This window comes from Narcine bancroftii, chromosome 10 (assembly GCF_036971445.1).
Source record: "Narcine bancroftii isolate sNarBan1 chromosome 10, sNarBan1.hap1, whole genome shotgun sequence".
Lineage (NCBI taxonomy): Eukaryota > Metazoa > Chordata > Chondrichthyes > Torpediniformes > Narcinidae > Narcine > Narcine bancroftii.
In genome coordinates this window covers 68,307,352-68,334,557 of record NC_091478.1, presented here as the reverse complement: position 1 = coordinate 68,334,557, position 27,206 = coordinate 68,307,352, and the positions used below count along the sequence as shown (strand labels likewise).

Genomic DNA, 27,206 nt, shown 5'->3' with positions numbered 1-27,206 from the left:
AAATGGTGAAATCAAACTTGCACTTCCACCACCCTCTGAGTCAATTTCCCCCCAATGTCCCCCTTAAACACTTCACCTTTCACCCATAACCCCTTCTTCTCATCTCACCTAACCTCAGTGGGGAAAAAAGCCTGCTCATGTTGACCTTACCTTTCATTTTGTATACTTCAGTCAAATCTCCCCTCATTCTCCAATGCTTCAGGGAATAAAGTCCTAACCTATTGAACCTTTCCCTATAATCCAGCCCCTCAAGTTAGAATTCTACACCCACCACTCTTGCTGCACCAACCCCAACCTCACCATCAAACCTGCAGACAAGGGTGGTGCTGACCTTGATTTGGCCAAAGCCAGATGACAAACCTCAGACACCTCCTCTTGCTTACCTCTCCGCAGTACCCCTCCAAAACTCAAACCACTGCAGATGGCGCACCATCTCTGAACATCACCTGGTCATCTCCCTAGCATGGCCTCCAACCTTTTTGTTTCCCAAACTGCACGACCCAGTTCTACCTCCTACCCAAGGTACACAAAACCAATTGTTCCTGTAGACTCGTCATTCCAGTGTACTCCTGAACTGCTGCCCATTTACCCCAACTCAGTTTTGTCCTCCCTGGCCCAGTCCCTTTCCATCTACATCCACGATTCTTCACACCCTCCATCACTTCTTCAACAGCTTCCAGTTCCCTTAACTCAATTGCCTCCTGTTTACCATGGACATCCAATGGCTATACAGCTCCATTCACCTTACTGAAGGCCTTCATTTCTTTCTTTCCAGCCAGTGCCCCTCCATCACCATCCTCCTCCAGGTGGCAGATCTTGTCACTCTCAAATTTTCCTTTGACTCATCCCACTTTCTCCAAGTCAAAGGTGTAGCCTTGGGTACCCACATGGGCCCCAACTATGCCTACCTTTGTGTTGGCCATGTGGAGCAACCCACCCTATAACTCTACGCTCCTCAACATTTCCTCCACTTCATTGACAACTACTTTGGTGCAGCCTCATGCAGCCATGGTGAGCTTCCCGACTTTATCCACTTTGCTGCCAACTTCCACCCTGACCATCTGTAGCAACACTCTCCCTTTTCTCAATTTCTACCTCCATCTCAGGAGAGACACTTTTTAAATTTTTTTTTTTTAAAAATCTTTCACACTATGAACCATATTAACCAAAATACACACAAACATTTCCCTCTTGAATATACAGTCATTTTTTTCTCCCCTTTATCCCCCATCCCTTCCTTCTCTCCTTCCCACCCCCCCCTCCCTACCCACTAAACGTTCAACATATTCAATCAACCCATTAAATAATGACATCACACAATAAAAATAAACAAGATAATTGTGTCATCTACTTTTACACACTGGGTCAGTTCATTTCGTCTTCTTCTCATTCTATCATTTTAGGAGGTGGAGGTCCACGGTAGGACCTCTGTTGTGTTCCATGTACGGTTCCCAAATTTGTTCAAATAATGTGACTTTATTTTTTTAAATTATATGTTATTTTTTCCAATGGAATAAATTTATTCATTTCCATGTACCATTGCTGTACACAGGCTCTCTTCTGATTTCCAGGTTGACATTATACTTTTTTTGCTACAGCTAAGACTATCATAATAAATCTTTTTTGTGCTTCATCCAGTTTGAGGCTTAATTCTTTACTTATATTACTTAGAAGAAAGATCTCTGGATTTTTTGGTATGTTGCTTTTTGTGATTTTATTTGATACCCGATTTAGATCTTCCCAAAACTTTTCCACTTTCTCACATGTCCAAATTGCATGTACTGTTCCCGTTTCCTTCTTACAGCAAAAACATCTATCTGATACTGTTGGGTCCCATTTATTTAACTTTTGGGGCGTGATATATAGCCTGAGTAACCAATTATATTGTATCATGCGTAACCTCGTGTTTATTGTATTTCTCATAGTTCTGGAGCATAGTTTTTCCCATATTTCATTTTTTAAATCTTTGTTTAGATCTTGTTCCCACTTTTGTTTGGGTTTACAGCTTATTTCATCATTCTCTTTCTCTTGCAGCTTGATGTACATGTTTGTTATAAATCTTTTAATTATCATTGTGTCTGTAATCACATATTCAAAGCTGCTTCCTTCTGGTAACCTCAGCCTGTTTCCCAATTTGTCCTTCAAGTAGGTTTTCAGTTGGTGGTGTGCAAACATTGTATCGTGAGTTATACTATATTTGTCCTTCATTTGTTCAAAAGATAATAATTTATTTCCTGAAAAACAATTTTCTATTCTTTTGTTCCCTTTTCTCTCCCATTCTCTAAAGGAAAGGTTATCTATTGTGAAAGGGATTAGTTGATTTTGCGTCAATAATAATTTTGGTAGTTGGTAATTTGTTTTTTCCTTTCTACGTGAATCTTCTTCCAAATGTTGAGCAGATGGTGCAATACTGGTGAACTTCTATATTGTACCAGTTTTTCATCCCACTAATAAAGTATATGTTCTGGTACCTTCTCCCCTATTTTATCTAGCTCTAACCTGTTCAATCTGTTTTTTCCCTTGTTTGATAAAAATCTGATAGATATCTTAATTGTGCTGCTCTAGAGTCATTCTTAAAGTTTTGTAGCTGTAAGCCCCCTTGTTTGTACCATTCTGTTAATTTATCTAGCGCTATCCTCAGTTTTCCCCCCCCCCGTTCCATAAGAATTTCCTTATTATTTTCTTTAACATTAAAATGTCAGATACATTCAGAACTCTGGAATTTGGTCAATATATATGCACCTAATGAAGAGGATCAAAAGTTTATGCAAGATATTTTTTTGAAGATTGTAGATATGCAGGGGAATATATTGATAGGAGGGGACTTTAACTTTAATTTAGATTCAAAGATGGATAAAACTGGACAAAAGACTAGAACAAAGTAGCCAAATTTATGGTTAAATCAATGCAGGAAATGCAACTTTTGGATATATGGAGGAGACAAAACCCAAAGGAGAAGGAATACTCATATTATTCGAGTGGACATAAAACATACTCAAGGATTGACCTGTTCCTGTTGTCAGCCCATATCCAAGGGAGAGTTAGGAAAACAAAATATAAAGCTAGATTATTATCCGATCACTCACCCCTGTTATTAGCAATAGAACTGGAGGACATCCCACCAAGAACATGTAGATGGAGATTAAATTCCAAGCTACTTAAAAGACAGGATTTTAGAGAATTTATTGAGCGCCAAGTTAAAATGTACTTTGAAATAAATACGGAATCAGTGAAAGACAAATTTATATTATGGGATGCAATGAAAGCCTTCATCAGAGGGCAGATAATAAGTTATGTAACTAAGATGAAAAAGGACTACAATCGGGAAATAGAACAGCTGGAAAGGTAAATAGTAAGTACAGAAAAAGAACTAGCAACAAGGGAAGATACAATAAAAAGAGAATTGGCAGACAAAAAAAAATACGAAACGCTACAAACGTACAAGGTGGAGAAGAACATCTTGTAATTTCTTTATTAATGGCTGATAATTTAATTTGTATAGATGGCCTAGATTATTCTCTAGTCTAATACCTAGGTATTGGATTGCTTGTGTTTGTCATTTAAATGGTGAAATCCGCATTATTCATTGGCATCGCTTCACCTTTATTTGCATTGATCTTGTACCCCAATACTTCATGTTCCTTCAATTTCTTATGTAATTCTTTTATTGATCATTCTGGTTCTGTTAAGTATACTATGATGTCATCTGCAAATAGACTGATTTTGTATTCCTTCTCTTGTATTTTTATCCCTTTTATTTTATTTTCTGTTCTTATCAGTTCTGCCAAGGGTTCTATAGCTAAAGTGAACAGTGAGGGAGATAGTGGACATCCCTGCCTAGGTGACCTGCTTAATTTAAATTGGTTTGATATATATCCATTCACTGTCACCTTCGCCAATGGTCCCTTATATAATGCTTTAATCCAGTTAATATATTTCTCTAGTAGGTTGAACCTCTGTAGTACTTTGAATGAATAATTCCATTCTACCCTGTCAAAAGCTTTCTCTGTGTCTAAAGCAACAGCCACTGTTGGCATCTTATTTCCTTGTACTGCATGGATTAAGTTAATGAACTTACAGATATTGTCCATTTATCTTTTCTTAATAAATCCAGTTTGATCTAGTTTTACTATTTTTGGTACACAGTCGGCCAATCAGTTTGCTAATAGTTTTGCTATTTTATAATCTGAGTTGAGTAGAGATGCTGGTGTTAGTGGATCTTTCCCCATCTTTGGTATTACTGTAATTATTGCTGTTTTACATGAATCTGGCAAGTTTTGTGTTTCTTCAATCTGGTTCATTACTTCTAGGAGAGGAGGAATTAGTAACTCTTTAAATGTTTTATAGAATTCTATTGGGAGTCCGTCCTCCCCAGGTGTTTTATTGTTCGGTAGCTTTTTTTAATACATCTTGTATTTCCTCTATTTCAAATGGTTTTATCAATTTGTTTTGTTTCTCTTCTTGCAATTTCAGTAGTTCAGTTTTAGCTAGAAACTCATCTATTTTGTCTTCTTTTCCTTTGTTCTCAGTTCAGTATAATTGCTTGTAGAATTCCTTAAAGTTTTCATTGATCTCTGTTGGGTTATATGTAATTTGTTTGTCCTTTCTCCTTGATGCCAGTACCGTTCTTTTAGCTTGTTCTGTTTTAAGCTGCCAAGCCAGTATTTTGTGCGTTTTTTCTCCTAGCTCGTAATACTTCTGCTTTATTTTCATCCTCAACATCCATTGGAGCGCTTACACCCCTAACGTCGAAGTACTCGAGATGGCAGAGGTCGACAGCATCGAGTCCACGCTGCTGAAGATCCAGCTGCGCTGGATGGGTCACGTCTCCAGAATGGAGGACCATCGCCTTCCCAAGATCGTGTTATATGGCGAGCTCTCCACTGGCCACCGTGACAGAGGTGCACCAAAGAAAAGGTACAAGGACTGCCTAAAGAAATCTCTTGGTGCCTGCCACATTGACCACCGCCAGTGGGCTGATAACGCCTCAAATCGTGCATCTTGGCGCCTCACAGTTTGGCGGGCAGCAACCTCCTTTGAAGAAGACCGCAGAGCCCACCTCACTGACAAAAGGCAAAGGAGGAAAAACCCAACACCCAACCCCAACCAACCAATTTTCCCTTGCAACCGCTGCAATCGTGTCTGCCTGTCCCGCATCGGACTTGTCAGCCACAAACGAGCATGCAGCTGACGTGGACTTTTTACCCCCTCCATAAATCTTCGTCCGCGAAGCCAAGCCAAAGAAGACAAGATGACTTAGAACATTGGAAAGATTTACCACTAACACTGATAGGAAGGGTAAATTGCATTAAAATGAATATCTTCCCAAGGATACAATCCCCATTTCAATCGTTACTAGTTCCCTTAAAGGAGAGACACTCTTGAAAGACATTTCCTACAAACCCTCAAACTTTGATTACTCCCCCTTCCCACCCTGTCCCCTGTAAGAATTCTATTCCTTTCTCACAATTCCTTCATTTCTGTCACACCTGCTCCAAGCCAGATTATCAGAGATCTGCTCCTCTTCAAAAAAACCAACAAAAACCAGGCTTTCCTTCCATTACCAATCAACTCAACCCTCACCTGGATATCCTTAATTACCTGCATATCTGCCCAGGCCCCCTTGCCTTTAGATGCAACAAAGGCAGGATTTCTCTTGCCCTCTCCTACCACCCCACTAGCCTCTGCATCCAATGTATCATCCTTCACCGTTTCTGCCACCTATTTTGTGATCCCACCAGTAGACACATCTTCCCCTTCCTCCTACAGGGGCCTTTCTCTCAGTGACTTCCTCATCCACTCCTTCCTTCCCACCAATCACCCATTTGGCACCTACCCCCGAGACCGCAGGAAGTGCTACTTGCACCCTCATCTCCTTCCTCACCACCATTTGGGGCCCCCAAAGAGAAGTTGCAAGGGAAGCAACACTTCCCTTGTGAATCTGGTGCTCCCGTTGTGGGCTCCTCTACAGAGAGGCTGGACACAAACTGGGAGATTTCATGCAGCACCTTAGCTCTGTCCTCTGCAATTAATGGGGTGGGGGGGGGGGGAAATCTCCCAGTAGCCACCCATGTAAATTCCCTCCCCTGTCATGTGTGCCCATGGTCTCATGCACTGCCAAATAGACACCACTTACAAATTGGAAGAACAACACCTCGTATTCTGTTTGGGCACTACATTGACTTCTGTTACTGACAGCCCCCACCCCCACTCCCTTCTGTCCCTACTTCTCATTTCATCTAGCTCTCTCTTTCTCCCTTTCCCTCTATCACTTCTCCTCCATCTTGGAAATCATTGAGCCAACTCTTTCCCCAATCAATTCTCACCTTTCCTCTCCTATTCTCCTATCCAATTATCACTTGTAATCATTATCTCTCTTTTCCCATATCCTCTGTTCTGCCGCATTCTGCAGGGCCCTACCTTTTACTGTGCCAGATTTATCCAGGTTTGTTCTCAAAGTGCAACACCTCACACTCCACATTAAGTTCCATCTGCCATTTTGCAGCCCATTTTTCCAGCTGGTGCTGATCCCACTTCAAACTTTGAAAACCTTCCTCACTGTCCCACTGCACCCCTAATCTTAGGGTATCTGCAAATCTGCTGATCCAATTTACTCCATTTATATCAAGTGACTGAAGCTTCTTGATCAACACCCATTGTGGGGCCTTGTCAAGGGCCTTACTAAAATCCAATGTTACCAACATCCAATACCTTTATTTCACCAACTTTCCTGGTAACCTCAAAACTAATAGATTAGGCAATGTCTACCCAACCAGTCCTTGACTATCCATGTACTTGTATATCCAGTCTCTTAAGATACCTTCCAACAACTTACCTACTGAGGTCAGGCTCACTGGCCTACAAATACCCAAATTATTCTTAGACCCTTAAACATTGGATCAACATTAGCTATCCTCCAATTCTTTGGCCACCAGAGGAACAACATTAGTCACCTTCCAAACTCTGGCTACGTCCTTACAATTTCTGCATTAGCCTCTCTCAAGGTCCGAGGGAATACCTTGCCAGGCACTGATTCCCACTTTTATTTTCCTCAGACAGCAAGCACTTCCTCCTCAGTCATCTGTACAAGGTTGATAACAGGAATAGGTCTATTCTTGAGTATGTTTTATGTCTACCCGAATAATATGAATATTCCTTTTCCTTTGGGTGTTGTTTCCTCCATATATCCAAAAGTTGCATTTCTTGCATCGATTTAATTATAAAATTTGGTTACTTTGTTCTTTCTGTTAATTTTTTTCCCAGTTTTATCCATGTTTGAATCCAAATTAATGTTGAAATCCCCTCCTATTAGTATGTTCTCTTGCATGTCTGCTATCTTAAAAAAAAAATCTTGCATAAATTTTTGATCTTCTTCGTTAGGTGAATATACATTGAGTAAATTCCAAATCTCCGAATATATCTGACATTTTATCATTACATATCTCCCTGCTGGATCTATTATTTCCTCTTCTATTTTAATTGGTACATTTTTACTGATTAATATAGCTACTCCTCTAGCTTTTGAATTATATGACGCTGCTGTTACATGTACTACCCAATCTCTCTTTAATTTCTTGTGCTCCATTTCAGTTAAATGTGTTTCTTGCACGAATGCTATATCAATTTTTTCTTTTTTCAGTAAATTTAGCAGTTTCTTCCTTTTGATTATGTATTCCATTAATATTTAAAGTCATATAGTTCAATGTAGCCATTTCATACTTTGTTTATCTTCCCTTTCCGTTTCCTCATCATCACCTTTCCTTCTTATCCATTTCTGCTTTCTTGTTTTGAACACTTTATAAGACAACATTTCTAAAACATCAAACATTTCCCTTATTCTCCTATCTAAAATTTCTTTAACCCCACTCTCCTCTCCCCTTCCTCAGTTGCCCTTTATCCCTTGTCGGGCAACCACATCTCCCCTCTCCATTTGGATTTGCGAATTCACTCGCAAGCGTCAACTGATTTCACAGTGACCGTAACTCCTCCCCACCCAGCCCCCCCAGAAAAGATTTTAATTTTCATATATAACAAAGGTCACTCTCTTAATTCCCTCCTTACTTCCTCTCTTCCCTTTCTTTCCCTTATTAATTCTTATCTATACTCTATATATTTTCCTTTAAATACGGATACACTCATGTACACACATACATACATACACACACATATACCCATATACACACATATATATAGTTCGTGGTCATTTTTACTCTCGTTACATGTCTTCATCTCTCTGTCTGTTTTGTAGTTGTTCTGCAAATTTTCGTGCTTCCTCCGGATCCGAGAATAGTCTGTTTTCCTGCCCTGGAATAACTATTTTAAGTACCGCTGGGTACTTTAGCATTAATTTATATCCTTTTTTCCATAGGATCGCTTTTGCTGTATTAAACTCCTTTCTCTTCTTCAGGAGTTCAAAACTTATGCCTGGATAGAAAAAAATATTTTGACCTTTGATTTCCAGTGGCTTTTTGTCTTCTCTTATTTTCTTCATTGCTTTCTCCAATACATTTTCTCTTGTTGTATATCTTAGGAATTTTACTAAAATGGATCTTGGTTTTTGTTGTGGCTGTGGTTTCGGGGCTAATGTTCTATGTGCCCTTTCTATTTTCATTTCTTCCTGTAATTCTGGTCTTCCTAGGACCCTATGGGATCCAATCTTTTATAAATTCTCTCATATTCTTGCCTTCTTCATCTTCCTTAAGGTCCACTATCTTTATATTATTTCTTCTATTATAATTTTCCATTATATCTATCTTCTGAGCTAATAGCTCTTGTGTCTCTAACTTATTTTATTAGATTCTTCTAATTTCTTTTTTAAGTCCTCTACTTCCATTTCTACGGCTGTTTCTCGCTCTTCCACCTTGTCCACTCTTTTTCCTATATCTGACATGACCATCTCTAATCTATTCATTTTTTTTCTGTACTTTTAATTCTTCTTTTTATTTCACTAAATTCTTGTGATTGCCATTCTTTTACTGATTCCATATATTCTTTAAAAAAATATATATCCATTGTCTTGCCTTTCCCTTCTTCTTCCATTTCTCTGTTCTTCTTCTTCTGGGTTGGTCATCTGTTGTTTCCTTGTTTTCTTTGTACTCTCTTCTTTCTTGTTCTCATTGTTTTCTATGTTCTCTTCCTGTTGTTGTTGTAGCTGTCATTCTCAGCTGTGGAGATCGACTCCTCAGCTGGTCCCCCTCCCGTCAGTGTATTTTTTGCTTGGCTCCGCGAGCCATTTTTGTAGTCCCGAGCTCGGGACTTCGACTGACCTTAGGGAGCGGGCTTCTCTCTCCGCGGCGGGCCTCCTCAGACAGGTAAGGCCTTCACCTTCTTCTTCCGACGTCCTTTCTTCTTCCCGTTGCTTTTGACTTTTCTTTCTTCGCTGCCATTTTCTTCCCACCTTTACTTTCACTTTATTTTAATTTTTATGTTTGTGCCTTTGTGTATTCTGTGTTTTTTTAAAACTTTTCCAGAGAGGGTTGGAGTTCCCCGACCAGCCACTACTCCATCACGTGACTCCTCCTAGTCATCTGTACAAGGTTCATGCCCTCACTACTGTCTTGTAATTGTCCATCTCACAAGTAAATACAGATGCAAAACAGAAATCCCACATATCAGGCATATCTAAGTCCAGACCCAATTGTTACTGAAATATTTTGCCTGAGAAAAATTGTCATTAATGTCCAACTTCATTGAGGCAATATCCCCAGACATGTCAATTATTCTAACTCTAATGTCAGCCAATGTTCATCAATACTTTTAAAGCTAGTAGATGTATAATCCATCAAATTTTCATTTTGTTTAGTTATTCCTTCCAACATGGCTATGACATCAGGTCTAGGCGAAGGACTCCGGAAACTTGGTGATTTAGATGGAGAAGGTGTCTTTAAAGTTCAAGGTTTACCTTCCATGATGTTAGCAGCTGCCAGAAGAAGCTCGTTATCTTCCTCCCCCAAATAATCAACAGGTTCTTCCTCCTCTTGTTCATATACGGCATATATGGCTGCAGGACTGGACCCCTCTCCACGCCGGGCTGACCTCATCAGTGCGGTGGTGAACTTGCAGCAGCAGTTGCACGAGCGCGGGTCTCTGATGAAGACGCACCGGCATGGCTAAGGATGCGCCGACACATCCCCCAGGTCCTCCGCGCTCGGCCATCCTACCATTCACATCCCACTTTAAGCAATCCCTTACTAATCACAGAGGACATAATGACATAGGGATTACTTAAGGTGGGATGTGAGTGGAAAGAAAGTTTGAAAACTACCCGAGCCCCTTGTCTCCAATACTTGAGCCAACCATCAGCTGGAGTTGAATTCCATTTGAAAATTGATTTAACAGCGCACACACAAATATATACGCAGCCCTTGTTCACCAAAGCAAGGAAAAAGCAATACAACAGATGCTATAAATATCATTTAACATTTCACCAGTTATATACATTGGCTCATCCACATCCACTCACCTCTCGATCTAAACCCGCTTTCAGCACACTGATTAGTCCACTTTTTGAACTAATTGCAAACATTGGCTCAGCCAATAGCTCTTCCTCCGGAAGGGAGTATGCAATTATCGCATTAGATTTTTCTTTGTCATCTGCATCTGTGGCTGTCACATTCATGACTGCAGTACCTACAAACAAATATACATTAAATTGCATCGAGATAGGCATAACATTCTTCTCCCCAATCCATGGAAGATATTGGATTTTAAGTTTAAACACACAACGCGGGTACAGGCCCTTTCGGCCCATAAGCCCGTGCCGCCCAATTAACCTACAGCTCTGGTACATTTTCAAACAGCAGGAGGAAACCGGAGCCATGCAGATGTGGGTAGAATGTACAAGCTCCTTACAGACAGTGTGGGATTTGAACCCCGATCACTGGCACTGTAACAGCATTGCGCTAACCCTTCCACCCCCAAATCGGAAGAAACCACGAGAGAAGAAACAGAAGATGTGCAGCCACGTTATTTTTTTTTCCACGAGTCAGCAAAAGTGCCATATCGCCCCCATGATAATAAACACCATATTTTAACCACAGGACAACGCGTACATGAAACAATGCTCCAGAATACTTCGAGGAAAACTCCAAAGTACCAATATGAAGGCAAAATATTTTAAAGCTTAAATATCTCAAATTCAAACTACTGTAAGAGTAGGTACGGCACGGTTGGTATAGCAGTTAGTGCAACACCTCTAGAGCACCAGCGATCAGGTCCGATGTTTGAATCCCATGTTGTCTACAAGGAGTTTGTACGCTCTCCCCATGTCTGTGTGGGTTCCCCCCCCCCCCCCACCCCCGAGCTCTGGCTTCCTCCCACCATTCAAAAATGTACTGGGGATGTACATCAATTGGGTGTAATTGGGCAGCATGGTCTCGAGGGCTGAAAGGGCCAGTTACCATGCTGTATGTCTTAAAAAAAAAACCCATACAACGCAAAACCTGCTCGAAGTTGCTTGTTTTTTTTAAAAATCCCATCTCCATAGCCCTCACTTTAGCCATCATAAAAATTACAGACAACTCAATGGCTCTCTGGAGTAAAGAATTCCAAAGATTCAAACTCATTAGAAGCAATTCCTCCTCCTCCTCATATCCCGAGTGGCTGAATTCCTATCTTTCATTGCTGCAACAAAGCAAAAGCGGCCATCCTGTTGAAGCCACGCTGAATATTTCCTCATTTAAAAAAAAATTTAGACCACGAGTCTGTGCCACCAAATTTACACCCTATTAACCTACACCCAGTAGGTTTTCTCCGGAGAAAACCCACACAGACATGGGGTTGGGGGGGATGGGGTGGAAACGTACAAACTCCTTACAGACAGCGCAAGATTCGAACCTCGGTCAGGTTCCACCCACTGGCTCCGTAAAGGTATTGCGCTAACCGCTACGTTGACCGTGCCACACGCAAGTAAATGCTATAAGACAAATTCTAAATCTCACACTGAAATGTATGTACTCTGACAATAAATCGGAACACAAAAAACTCTTGGCCAGGACATTCAGGCCAAAGTTACATTCCCCATGTGAGAGAAGACATCAGATAGGCTACCACATTGCTAGAATTTACCTTTGCAAGTAATCAGACTGTGTTTCTGGCAACTTCAGAAGATTCAGACACATGCCAGTTCCTTTGCAGCCAGCTACAAATACAAGGATAGGCTAATACCCATCTTAAATTATCTTTATTTCTTCAGTCAGTTTACTGGATCAAAAGAAGGTCAAGTGCACTGATTCCTGTGATTGGAGTATATGTGTAATTGTGATGCATAGTGCAACGGTAACTGTACTGCTGGATGTGAAAACTTCATAAGCCGCCTTGTTCAACTAAAGCATTGCTAAAACAAAATGCTATGGCTACTCATTTGAAATGGTGATTCTTAGAAAACAAAACCCTTCACTGATACTGTAGAAAGCACACGCACACATGCAAAAAGATTCAAAGAAACAAGTGAAATATATTGGCAACAAAATTGTTCCAACAAGACACTGGGCCAACCAGGATACACTAAGTGTAAAAATAACCTATTCAAAAATTCCGTGTTTTTTTTGTTTGAACCACCATCTCCCTTCACATTGCGCAGGCATGGAAAAATTCCAAAGAGCAAAGTGGAAACATTCAGAAGTCACCTGTTAGGCTCCAGATTTGGGATGCAATGCAAATCAATCTCAGAACTTTCATCTGATAAAAGATTTGCTCAATTCAGAAATGTGAGACAAAACAAAATGCTCATTTTACCTGGTGTGGCTCCTTCCACCACCGTGCCGTAGAAAGTTGGAGAGGTAAATTGTGGCCTGTTATCATTCATATCAATGACGTTGATTAAAACATCTACTGCATCTTCAATCTCATTCTGATTTTCATCTAGTGCATGGGCCAACAGCTATTTTAATGAGACAAGAACATTGGTCATTAAACCAGGCATTTCTTCAACATTGAACCAGAAATCCAAGACATTATACAAGCTGTAGAGGAGTTATTTGGTTGAGAGCAGATTGAAAGATAAATTTGTCCATTTCACCTTGTCTATTAACATGTTTATTCTTCTTACCCAATTATAGCCAGTAACATTGGCACTGCATTTCTCACCAACTGGTAAAATATGATAGACAAATTACTTGACTCTGAAGCAGAAGATTTAGATGATCCTTAGAGATCAGTTCATAGACTGTGACAACCTGGACATTGGCTGAACGGCCAATCGTGTTAAAACGTGTGATTTTCAACCTTTCGTTTCATACCATCACAGCCAATAGTCTTAGCACAACAGGAATGGGCAGGGGGGGGAAAGGAGAAGGGAAAAAAAGATCTCAAGCTTGTAAAATTCATCCACAGAGTGATTCAAGGTTATAAGCAGAATTGTTTACCAAGAAAAGAAGGAAGAAAACCAGAAAGTTCTGGGAAAGTTCCTGGAAATTATAGGCTGATGGGCCTCACATCAGAGGTCGGGGTGGTATTGGGGAGGATACAGCAGGATAGAATTTACACCCTTTGAAAAGCCATGGTCAGATCAGGGACAGTCAACATGGCTTTATCTGGGGCAGGTCATGCTTTACAAATATGATTGAGATTCATTGAAGAGTTGACAAAGTGGTTGAGGGTAGGGAGTGGATGTTGTCTACATAGACTTTGGATTGTATGAATCTACTGGATTACGCCTTACTAGTTAATTGATTGTTTAAATTCAGAATGGCTGGCCCATGGAAGACAGAGGATAGCAGTGGAAAGGTATTCCACAGGGATCAGTGTTGGATCCCTCTTTTTGACACATGCAAATGAATTGGATGAAAAAGTGGTTGGGTTAGCAAGTTTGCAGGTGACACAAAGATTGGCTGAGTGGTAGACAGTATAAGGGGATATCAAAGACTACAACTTTTACCAGTTGCAGATATGGATAGAGAAATAGCTGATGGTGTTTAATCCTAACAAGTGCAAGCTGTTGCACTTTGGGAGGTCAACTGTAAGGGGGAAGTCTACAGTAGAGCTCAAAGTCATTGAGCCAGAGGGATCTGGAGGTCCAGCTTGACAGCTCATCAAAAGTGGCCATGCAAGTTGATGGTGTGGTAAAGGTATATGAGATACTAGCCTTCTTTGGGTGGATGCAAGAAAGTCATGATGCAACTACACAAATCTTTGGTTCAGCCACACTTGGGTGTTGTGTGGATTAGAGGGTATGAACCATAAGGAGAGGTTGGACAAACTTGGCTTTTTTTCCTCTTGAACACCAAAGAATGAGGAAAGACCTGAGGAAAATGTGTAAAATTATGGGTGGCATTGGCAGGGCAGATAGAACTTTTTACCCCAGGATTAGAGGATATGCATTTAAAAGGGGGAGGGGGAAGGAATTTAAAGAAAGTGTAATGGGCTAACTTCTTTTTACATAGAATGGAAGGTGCCTGGAACGGGCTGCTGGGATAGTACTGGGAGCAGATATGAGTGTTTAAGGGGCTTCCAGATAACCATATGAAGATTCAGGGAATAGAGGGATATGGAGAATATGCAAACAGCAGAGTTTTTGCTTAAATGGGGCATCATGTTCAGTGCAGACTCTGAACTGTTCCATAAAAACAAGTTCAGCTGATATTTTAGTGATGCAAAACAAAAAATAACATTTATACACAGAAGCAGAAATATAACAATAAATGTGAAAACATTACATATTGGGGAATTGTTAAATTTAAATACAATTTTTAAAATTTTTTAACATCCAGCATGTTAACAAGCCATTTTGGTCCACGAGCCTGTGCTTCTCAATTTACAGCCAATTAACCTATACCCCCAGCACATTTCGAACAGTGGACCAGAGGCCTCAGAGAAAATCCCTGTCCCGATCACTGGCACTGTAAAGGCATTGCACTAACCGTGCGGTTTAGTTTAGATTCATATCATGTGGGAACAGACCCTTCAGGCAAACTTGTCCATGCATCCAAAAAAAATCCCATCCACATGAGTCTCACCTGCCTGCATCTGCCCCATATCCCTCCAAACCCATCCTCTCTCTGTATCTGTCCATTTTTTTTTTTTAAACATTGCAGTAGTACCTGCTTGATACACCTCCTCCAGCACCCCATTCCATACATCCACCACCCTCAGGTTCCTGTGAATTCTTTCTCCTCTCCCCCCCCCCCCACCCTTTCATCTTTAACCAATGTTCTCTGGTGAATGATTTCTCTTCTTTGGGCAACATGCTACTGGTATGCATTCATCCAATCTATCCCTCTTCACTTGCCATGCTCCAAGAAATAAAGCCCGAGCTTGCTCAACCTCTCCCTGCAGCTAAAATGCCTCCCCCATCTCCTGCCAACAACCTTGCAAACAGAATGGGGTCATGAGAAGTATATGGTAGCCCAGAAGGAACTCAAGAAGGGACTTAGGAGAGCACAAAAGGGGTATGAGAACGCTTGGCAAATAGGATTAAGGAGAACGTCAGGGCATTCTTTGTGCACATGAAATGCAGAAGGATGATGAGAATGAAGGTAGGGCCGCTTAAGAATAAAAGAAGCAACATGTGCCTGGAGGCAGAGGAGGTCCTAAATTAATACTTTGCTTCAGTATTCACCAGAGAAAAGGAACTTGGTCAGAACAGGCTTGTGTGCTGGACGATGTAGAGATTATGGAAGAAAAGTATTGGATCTTCTTAAAAACATTTAAGATTGAAAGGTGCTCAGGGCCAGGTGCAATATACTTCAAGTTGCCGTGGGAAGGGAGGGAAGAGATAGCTTCCCTTGTTTAAAAAGGTACTAGGGAGAATCCTGGGAATTATAGAGCGATGAGTCTTATGTGCAAACTACTGGGGAGGATTCTTAAGGATAGGATCTACGAGTATTTAGAGAAGTAGTCTACTCGACGATAGTCAGCATGGCTTTGTGAGGGAAAGCCATACCTCGCAAGCCTAATTAATTTTTTTGGGGGGGGGGGGGTAACAAAAGAAATTGATTGGAGTAGAGCCAGAATTACAATAGGATCCCACCATCAGATACATTTTTCCTTCTCTCCTCTCTGTCTTCTGTGGGGACCACATCTCCCCCATCCATCACCAGGATTCGATGCCTGGGAGACAATGAGGGATCAAGTATTCCATGAAGGGGTCGATGGTCTAAAGATTTTGGGGACCCCCTGGACTAACGAGTCAATAATCCATTTTCTTTGATTATAATATTGCAACTATTTCCCTTTATAATCATTTGAGCAATTTGCAGACATTGTTGTTCTGACTCTCATTAAAACAGAATAGTCTGTTCTAAAGTAGCATTGAGTGTTTTTTTGAACTATTAAAACAATTAAACTATACTTAAAACAGTTAATAAATGTACAATAAAATATTAATACTTTTACAAATACACTGTCAAAGAAATTATCAGGACAGCCTACATTGCCCTGGTTCTATACAGCACAAAAGCAAATTCAATCTAATTTGTTTATATTAAACACACAGAAAAAGACCTTGGCTAAAACTGTTACTATGGAAACATCAATGGAATCTGAAAACATTTCTAGGTCCTAGCAACTTGCAATTCATTTTAACCCTTACAAAACTGTTAAATAAATTTTACATCTCATTACACATTATTCTGCGATTAGTATCAATCTTTAACCTCCACTCTCCCACTTTACTCAAAGGAGAATTATTTTTTAGGCAACAGGTTAGAGATACTGAGTGAGCATGGTTGAAGGAAAGAGCTTGTGATAGATAACAAGTCATATCCATTGCCATCTGGCTGTGCAAACAAGTGTTCTTCAGATTTTAAGATTGGTTATTTGAGAAGAATTATTTTGACATGTGAATCAATCTTGCACAAAGAACGAACTGCAAGCAAAGCTAACTTTTACAATGAACCACTGAGTAACAGGAAGGATTATAATTAATAAAAACTCACATTGTAGCTTGCGATTTGTTCTCTGTCTAAAGGTTGATGCACAACAATTTTCCCATCATCTCTATCTATGGTAAAAACATTAATAGGCGGTTGATCAGCTCCTGGGCCTGTTATAGAATAAATTACTTTCATTTCTTCTTGTCGGTTGGACTTGATCTGTTGAGAAAAATAGAAATTAATGAGTTTTGCAAGCACATGGAGGCATCACAATAAATAATAAACAGATGTGAAATACCTCCAGGCACCACAGTATAGCATGAAAGGTCAAGGAGCAAAAGGTCACACATTTAAAGCTGATTCAGGTTGAGACAGCCGGTGTGAAAAGGATGGGTAAAATTTAAATTTAAAAATTGATTGACAACAGAGTAGAAGTTGATTCCTGCCATTGGAACCTTGCTGCCTGATTACACCCACTTAACAATGTGTTTTTGGAGGGTAGGAGGAGACAGGAACACCCACCCGGAGAAAACCCATGCAGGTCATGGGGAAAACATACAAACTCTTTAGAGACATCAGATTCTAACATGGGTCGCTCACACTGTAATAGCAAACTAACCAATCTCTCAATGAATCTTTAAGCAACTCTAGCTGGAAATTGGATCTAGCAAGAGTGCAAAATAGAAGTGTAGGGTGGGGAAAGGAGGAGTGGGGGGAGGGGGGGGAAAGAGTCACAGGTTCCACACCTAGAAGAGGATATAAGAAAGGACCAGGACAGGTAGAGGAGGGGCACAAAGGGTTGCAATCAGTGCAACAAGTTAGTGGAGAATTAAATGAAGTAATCAGGACAACACTGCTAATTGTGGGTCCAAATTTAGACAAATACTTTACGATCTTTATTAATGGTGTTCCCAAGAAGTTGCTGTTAAATGTGATAACAAGTTATTGTCAGGCACATTGTACAGTGTACATATCCACCCAAATTCTTATCTGATGCAGCTGAGCAGGTGTTTAAAAATAAAGCACTTAATGCTATTAAAAAGGCGCAATAGATACCAAAAAAAGTTAGATAATAAAATAGTTTTATTTTGGAACCAGAGTTTTGAATATCGTTCTATCATTTATTTGCAGAGCTGACTGCATTTTGCCCACTTTAGACACTTATTTCAAAAAGTAGGAAAGAGACAGAAATAAGGTGAGGCGAACATAAATGAAAGTTGGTCAATAAAAATACCTTTGGAAGAGTTTAAAAAAAATTCTATACCAAGGTTTTAAGCATACAAGATATATTCAGAGAAAACTTTCAAAATTTACAGAAATGAGCCAATCTGAAAAACATCACCAGCGAATACTATATTTTCTCACCTAATTTATTAACCCTTTGTTAAGTGTATTTGTTGAACTCATTCTTTCACAGTAAGCTTTCTCAATATTTATTTTGGTAAATGAGAGATTATAGCATCGTATCAGATGCTTCCAGTCCACCTCCCCCTGCCACCCCATTATATCCATGTGACCCATTAACATACAAATGTGGGAGGGAAATGGAGCACCCAGAGGAAACCCACATGGTCATGGGTGAATGTACAAATTCGTAATAGACAGTAGGGGATTTAAACCGGTATAACTATTAAGAGCACCAGCGACCTAAATATCTAACCGAAGAAATCGGTCACTGACATTTCCATCGGGAATAATACAAGTCCATTTTACATGAAGAATGTTTGAAATTCTTCCTGGAAGCATGAAGATTGGCTCCACCGCAATATTTAGAAATGAGGAAACAGCCAAGGTAAGTATTCATGGAGAGGAATGATAAGGTTTTTCGCTTGCAAAAGAAAAAAGCTGATTTTAGGATAAATTTAAATAACAGTGCGGCTTCTTCTGGGGTAAATTCGAAAATACTTGGCATCAATAAAATTTCAGATGACCACAAAATAGGAAATTAAAATAGGCTGGATTTTGTGATCAGGCCAATGGCAATGCTCATGGCTGCCTGCAAGGAAAGCAATTTACAAAGATTTCATGGGATCTTGGTATTGATGTCCTTCTGCAGTCAGTCACCATTTCAAACTGCCCTGTATACCAATGTTACCCAAGAGATCCAATTTTGCAGACAACCCAGGAAAGCGAAAACAAAAATATTTATACCATTTTTTTTTTTAAATTTACAGAGAAAAGGCACATGAAGGTTAAAACAAAAAGGCCATAAACTTAAAATATAAAGAAGTGTGAAAATTTGAGAGACAATCCACACGTCTCAAGTTTATTTCTCGCGTAACACCTGGTAAAGTGAGGAGGGTTTCTCGGCAAGCAGACCAACAAATTTTCTCCAACATTCATAAAGCTATGCAGAGGACAATTTACAGAGCAGAAGATTGCAATGAACAAATCAATTAGCTCCAAACAAGAGTAGCATGATGGCACGGTTATGGGGTTCATTCAGGAGCTCCATGTCTATGGGAAAGAAACTTTATTTAAGCCTGTTGCTGTATGTTTTCACACTCTTAAGCCTTCTCCCTGATGGGTGGAAGGAAAGGAGAGAGTGTCTGGGCTTGATGGGTCCTTCAGAATGTTAGCTGCCTTTGCTGGAGTCCATGAAGGAGAGAGAAGTTTGTGTTATGTTCTGACCTGCACTCAATACCTTCTGCCAATCTTGACCCCCATCGCCTGCCATTCCACACCAATGATGTTTTCAATGAAGCAAGAATATCTGAAGAAGTTGTTGATAAACACCAGGGACATGCTGAACTTCCTTAATCAAGTAAGATGTTTTGACCATCACATCAATGTGCTTGCTGCAAGTTTGGTAACTGGAAGTACTTATTCCCCAAGATCTGGAATCTACCGTATATACGCATGTAAAGGTCAACCCCCCCTCCCCCCATATTTGGCCCCAAAATGTTACATCTAAAAGTTAACCCCCTAATTTTGGTCCTGGCAACCCACCTCCAGAGCTCCCACCCTGACCGCATACTCTCATCTAGGCTTCGGCTTCCTGCCCATCCGAGCTCCAAGTTCATCGGGCCTACCACCAGGCATCCACCTATCCGAGGTCCTGACACCATAACCACTGACTTACCACTCAGCCCTCCACCCATCTGACTCCCCCAACTTCCCATCCAACCATCTGATCTCCTCTCTCCCCAATCGCAGACTTTCCTCCTGACCATCCGAGCTCCCAATGCCCAACTTCAGACTTACCACCCTCCCAAGCTCCCGATGCCCCAACCGCAGACTTACCACCTGGTCGTGGCTGCCCACCCACCCAAATTCATGACACCTTGAACGATGCAAGTATTAAGGGCAGAAGTAGTATGCTTGTAATTGTTGACACCCTAAATTTTACCCTAAAAACTGGTCCTCGAAAGTCAATCATTACAGGAGTAATCTGGTTGTTCCATTTCGGCACCACTTCAGTGGAGAGAGGAGTGGATTCGAACTCTTCCTAAAAACAACTGAATCATGTTTTGACTGACAGCTGTAATTTTCAGCTCTGAACATCCATGTGTGCTCAGTGTCAGCCAAGCCAGGGGTGAACTCTGCTAGGATGACAGTGCAATGGCGTGTCCACTCTCCCACAGGATTCACCAAGGATGCCAGCACTGGAGTATTGAGGAGGAGATCTCGTGCAGCATTTACATCAGGTAGGGCAGGTATAGAAGCAAGGACCCCAAGAACAGCAAGTTCATGAATTACATTTTCATGATTTTAGCATTTTGATGCATCGCACACGAGCACAGATAGACGGCCTCCAAGCCTGCTCAGACCCTGCAGGCAACAGTCTGTTGCAGAGGATCGACACTGCGTCTGTGAAAAAAAATGGCTCTGACAGGCAGGAGATGTAAGGGACATATTCAGGCACCAAGCCAGGCCCAGAGGGGTTCTATAGTAGTTTATAAAATATTAATATGGTTTAACGCACCAGTAAAAACTAAATTACAGGTTGTTCAATGCACTGTGATATTTAAGATTTAAAAAAAAAGTAATTGCTTACAGCTAAAATCGTCATCAAATCACTGGGGTTGGTGGGGTGGGGGGGGGGGGTGGGGATCCCATCAGAAACAGAGCATCTATCTCATGAGGCCCCATCTCTGTCTGATTTTTTTTTTTATATAAACACACAACTCTGCATGTGTCCACGTATGCCTGAGTTCCTGTCTGCATGTAACACCGGAGAAGCTCAGCAGGTCAGATAATGTTCTTTATATAGCAAAGATACATAACCAATATATTCCTTCATCGCAGTTCAGGCACATTCCTACATTTTGCACATACTTTGATCAAGGGTTCAAGCCCAAAATTTTGGCTATGCACCGTTATTATATAAAGTATCCTGTCTAACCTGCTGAGTTTCTCCAGCATGGTGTCTTTCCTTCAAATCACAGCGTCTAGAGAGTTTGGGGTTAGTGTAAACACAAACTTCTTGCCATAACTGTATCCTGAGGAAAATGTGACAAGTGACCAAAGCCTAATCACATCAGGCTTTTACGTGAGAATTCTGGTTTGGAATTCTTGGCCAAACAGCTGAAAACATTGATAGAAAAATCTTTCAGTATTTGATTGATTTACATTCTTGTGCTTCATTGAAGTTTAATTTTTTTTTTAATTAGTCTTTAATAATTTAATTGCCATTTCCTTTATTATAATTGCTCCTCAATTCCAAGCAGGTTATGTGGAGCCTATACTGACTTAACAGGTTAATAGTTTGAAGTTAATGCAGCCAACGACGTCACTACAATTCGATCAATTGATATACCTGAACAACATATTTGGGGAACGGTCCTCGCTCATTTTCTGGGTAATTGACCGAAGGAATCACCCACTCTCGCTTCTTCCGTCTCAACGCAGAACTAGAAAATTGTGAAGGCCACATAATCACTGGCACAGCTGTCCCGTCCTCTGCAGAATCATTCACCTGCAACTCAAACATCAGAAGGTACTTTCCATTAAATTCACCACTCGCTTGAAATCGTGTTTCTATCTTTAAAAAAAAAACCCAACACCTTTGCATTTTATTACAATTGTCATTAAATGTCACAGAATGCTCTCATTTATCAATTGTTTCATCAATTTACCCAAATATTTATTTAAAAACTCCACAATATTGCAACCTTTGGCATTTACAGTAATCCCAATAATTCAAACATGCAGCCCAAATTTTAATTTTAAAAAAATTACCTTTTCACCATTTATTAGGACTTTAACAGTAGTTTCCCACGCATCATCCCGACTTGATGCAATGATACGAAAAATTATTTGGTTTTTTCCTGGTACACTTCTACTAACAAGAACTCTCCCATCAGATTCCACTTGGAAACAGGAATCATCTGCAGAAAATTTCAGTCCCTTTTGTTCACTGCAGTTAAAATGAACTACAAAAATAAAAAGGAAAGAGTAATTGACCAGTTTCAGTCTGAACCTCATCCCTACACTGAATGAACCTGCAGAAAGTAACATCTTCATTGCACCTAGCAGTTATTAAATTATAAAAGATACTTATTTTCTTTGGATGCAACAGATTTCCACTTACCAGCCACATCACAATGGGGCAATAGCATTTACGTGCAGATGAACAGATGGATATATGGGTACAGTCCCTGAAGCAATCCACTTCAAATTTTGTGCATTTAATTTTGTTGCTTCCTGATAAGTGACACCGAGCTGACTTAAAGATACAACAGCAGGGGACAACCGATAAACTCTCACTCAGTTGCCAATACCAAGATTGCTACTGCACTTTTATTTTCAAATTTTATTTTATTAGCATATAAAAAAAATTACATATAGAGCCAAAATTTCTAGATATTAAAATCAATACATGCTTTTTTAAAATCATTTCCCCCCCACCGTCTCCCTATCACATAAAGAAAATCCCCAAAGAAGAAAAGGGAAAAGGAGGAAAGAGCAAGAGAAAAAAAACTAATTTTAAAACAATACTGGATTATTACCACAGATAAATTGTAATCTAATTATTCTAACACTAACGGTTATAGTTATAACTTTTAAGTATAAAATATACAATAAAATGCTACTGTACAACATCTCACACTTAATCAATCAAAATTTAAGTATATTATATAAAAGAAAACACATACATAACCAAATAGAAAAATAAAATATTAGGGTGAGGCTGGGGAGTGACAAAGTTCATAGCAGATTCTACCAATTGACATAATGTAATTACTTAAAGTTATAACCCCAATCCTTTGCATATATGGAAACCAATTTTTTTTAAATTATCATATTTGTTCTTTAAATTATATGTAATCTTTTCCAAAGTTACACAACTTTGCATTTCACCATGCCATCTATCTAATACCAAATCCATATCCAATTTCAATGAAACAGCTATACATTTTCTAGAAACTGCCAATTAAATTTTTAAAAATTCCTTTTGAAACCAATCTAATTTTAAATCTGGTCTAATTTGTGATATATCCACCAATAACATAGGACTTCTCGGGAGCTTAACACCCATTAGCCGTTGAAAATATATTAAATTAGTCCAAAAAATTAAATTTGGGACATGTCCATGTGGAATGTATGAAAGTACCTATATCTTGTTTGTATCAAAAAGACATCTGAAATATATGTCTTTAATCTATTAAGTTTCTGTGGTGTAATGTATAACTGATGTATAAAATTATAATGTGCCATTCTATATCTAACATTTATTGTAATTCTGATACTATCATATATTTGTATCCAATTTTTATCATTTATATCTATACTCAAATCCTTTTCCCACCTTTGTTTCGATTTATAAAAATCTTTCTTCTTTACTCCCCTCAGAAGTTGTAAATGCATCATAGATATAAACTTTTTTTTATATTTGGATTTGATATTATTGTTTCTATTTCATCATCTTCTAACAATAAGAAGTGGTTAATCTTTCTCATAGGTAAACCTTTAATTGATAATATCCAAATATTGTATTATTTTGTATTCTGTATTTAACTTTCAATTGGTCAAATTTCATTAAATACCTACCTTGATAAGTCTTTAATATATTTTATTCCTTTTTTGACTAGTTAATAAAATTTATAATATTCAATTTATTTTACACCAGTGGCATCCTCCCTTAACTCCCATCAACACATGTACCATTTGCCACATTCTAACCAAATATCTTAATATTTGTGTACCTACTTCTCCCGTTAATAATGCTGCATTCCATTCATACAAAAAATCCTCAGGTTCTTTTTTTACCCATCTTATTAAATTCTATAGCAAACCAAGCCAATTTCTCTCCTTCCTCAAAAAAAAAGGAAAAATAAATCGTAACTGAGCCGCTTTATAATAATAAACAACATTTGGAAGTTGTAGACCTCCCAATTCAAATCTTCAAGTTAATTTTTTCATAGAAATCCTCGACAATTTACTTTTCCATAAAAACTTCCTTATAATTTTATTTAAATCCTTTAAAAAAACCTTTTAGGAGCATCAATGGGTAAAGATTCAAATAAATATTGCACTCGAGGAAAAATATTAATTTTAATACAATTTACTCAACCAATTAACGTAATTGGTAAATCAACCCATTTTTAAAAACCTCCTCAATCTTCTTAAACAATTTCTTAATTTAAAAAAGAATCTATAACTGATTAAATTCCCAAATATTTTATCCCATTTTCCAGCATTTAAATTTTGTATTTTGTCCACATTGAGTATAGTTACCTAAAGTCAATGGCATAATTTCATTTTTATCCCAATTGGCTTTATATCCTGAGACTATTCCATATTGTTCTAATTGCATATATAATTTATCTGACAATTTTTCTGAGTCTGTCAGATAGATAATTACATCATCTGCAAATAGACTAATTTTATGTTATTTAGCCCCTCTTTTAATAGTCTTAATACCCAAATCTGTCCTAATAAGTTCAGCTAATGATTCAATTACTAGTACAAAAAAAAAGCTGTCAATCTTGTTGATCTTGTTAACTTAATATAAACCAGACACAAGTTCATTTGTTACTATTCTGGCTCTTGGATCAATATACAATGCTTTTATCCAATTTATAAACATTTGTCCCAAACCAAATTTAGCATGTGTCTTAAAGAGGAAGTCCCATTCCCCTCTATCAAATGCCTTTCTTGCATCTAAATGGAACTGCTACACTTAAAATTTCTTTCTTTTGGGCTAGATGAATTAATCAATTTAGTTACATTGTCCGCTGATTTTCTTTTCTTAATAAATCCTGTTTGGTCTTTATTAATTAACCTTGGTTAAAAGAAATTCCAGTCTATTTGCTAATAATTTAGCCATTATCTTATAATTCACATTCAATAATGACATCTGTCTACAAGACAATGATGGATCCTTACTTTTTTTGGAATTACCATAATAATTGCCTTAAAATAATCAGGTAATTTTCCACTGTCTTTCAATTGCATTAACACATCTTTAAATTCTTTATAAAATTCTGATGTAAATCCATCTTCACCAGGAGATTTATTATTCTGCAAAGAATTTATAACCCTTGCAATCTCTGCAACTGTAAAAGAAATGCCTAATATTTTCTGTCCTTCCATATTTAATTCAGGAATATTTACTTGAGTTAAAAATCAATTTTATTATCATCCTGCATGGATTCAGATTTATATCAACTTTGTGCAAAATTGCTTAAAATGTTTATCGATATCCTGATGTTTAAGGTATGTAACCTGTCTCATCTCTAGTTGCAATAATGGCTTTGGATTCTTGTTCAGTTTTCAAAACTTAATGTGCTAGTTCTCCCAATTTATAATAGCTGTTTATTTCTCATTAACGACAGTTATTTTTGCTGCCTTAGATTTCAACACTCTTCATAGATCTATCTAATAAAGGATCTAAGCAAAAATTAAAATCTCCACCTCTAACATATTTTCTTTAGCTTCCCCCAAATTTAATAAAATTTCTTGTATAAATTTACTATAATCCACATTTGGTGCATAAATATTCATTAATGTCCACTGTTCAGAAAAAAAAAATCTGAATTTATTAAAACAAACCAACCAAATGGGTCTAAAATTGTATTATGTATTTTAATTGGGAGAGTTTTATTTATCAAAATTGCTACTCCTCTAGCTTTTCTATTAAAATGCAATGCCACCATCATTCCAACCCGATCCCTTTTTAATTTTAGTGTTTTTTTTCCACTAAATGGGTTTCTTGTTTTTTTAAAAAAAAATCTACTTTCAATTTTTAAATACATGTTAAAACTCTCTCTCTTTATAGGGTTTTGAAGCCCATTTACATTAAAACTCAAATTTTATTCCTTTACTCATTTTAAATTTCTTACATAATTCCCTTTTCATCAGTCCCCGGCTCTTAACATTAAGTCCAGTAAAAAAGAGAAAAAATGTGACCATAAATTTAAAAAGAGGGAAAAGAGAAAGGAAAAAAACGAACCCCCCCCCCCACCCCCCGAGCATTGTCACAAGATCCCCAGACGATCCTTACCACCCTACATTTATCAGGTTGTGACTAAAGCCGCAAAGTAATGTTCACGGTTTGGTAGGACCCAGTCAGCATGTCTCCAGCTCTTCTAAGTATTAAATTCATCTCTGCGATATTACAAACTGCTTCCAAATTTATTTCACTGCAAGTATAACTTTCTGGCTTCAAGTGTCCACTCTTCGGGTCAATTTCTGATGCACGTCTGGCAGACTTTCCCCATACTCTTTGTTCCAGATTCATAACAAATCTACTTGGCCGCCTTTGAACAAATAGTTTCAAAGTCGTAGAGTAGCATAATAAAAGTGCATCCCTTCTTCCACAGTATGTTTTTTAACTGGGTTAAAGCTCTTCCTTTTTATCAATAATTCAAAACTTATATCCGGATAAACAAAAATGTTACTTCCTCCAAATTCCAAGGACGCTTTTCTTTGTTTAGCCTGTTTGGCTGCTAATTCCAAAACTTTTTCCTTCACTTGATAACAAAGAAATTTAACCAAAATGGGTCTCTGTTTTTTTAATCTGACTAAGGTTTAGGTTGAAGGGCTCTTTGATCTCGCTCAATATCAATATCCCCTTTAAAATACTCTTGTCCAAAAGTCTGGGAGATCCAATGTTGTAAAAAGTGAATAATATAATTTCCTTCCTCTCCTTCTTTCAAACCAATAATCTTAACATTATTTCTTTGACTGAAATTTTCTAATGAATCCACTTTTTAAGATAATTAGAGCCACAATTGCTCTAATCCTTCATCCACTTTGTCTATTTTTTCTTGAAGGAATTGATTTTCCAAATTGATTTTTTCATCCACTTCCTGATGCTTTTTCTGCATCTCTTTAACAATTTCACATACTTTATTAATTTTGACCTCTGATTTCTTAATATCATGTCTTTTTCTTACCCCTGTCTCTTCTTCAAACATTTCTTCAGGACTTTGTTCTTCTTCTTCCTCC

The 27,206-nt window shown here is 38.5% G+C and overlaps 1 protein-coding gene across 2 annotated transcripts in view; it reads right to left on the bottom strand.

Moving 5' to 3' along the window:
- Window positions 1-27,206, bottom strand: part of cdh31 (cadherin 31) — a 77,199-nt gene that overhangs the window by 29,913 nt on the left and 20,080 nt on the right. The window contains exons 3-7 of one of the 2 annotated variants that reach the window (XM_069901232.1): window positions 21,993-22,186; window positions 21,571-21,735; window positions 16,875-17,030; window positions 12,736-12,880; window positions 10,463-10,629 (exon numbers count right to left, since the gene is read on the bottom strand). In XM_069901232.1, coding sequence (XP_069757333.1) covers window positions 10,463-10,629; window positions 12,736-12,880; window positions 16,875-17,030; window positions 21,571-21,735; window positions 21,993-22,186 — 827 coding nt within the window. The remainder of the gene's footprint in view (window positions 1-10,462; window positions 10,630-12,735; window positions 12,881-16,874; window positions 17,031-21,570; window positions 21,736-21,992; window positions 22,187-27,206) is intronic. The other variant, XM_069901233.1, reaches the window with a different exon arrangement.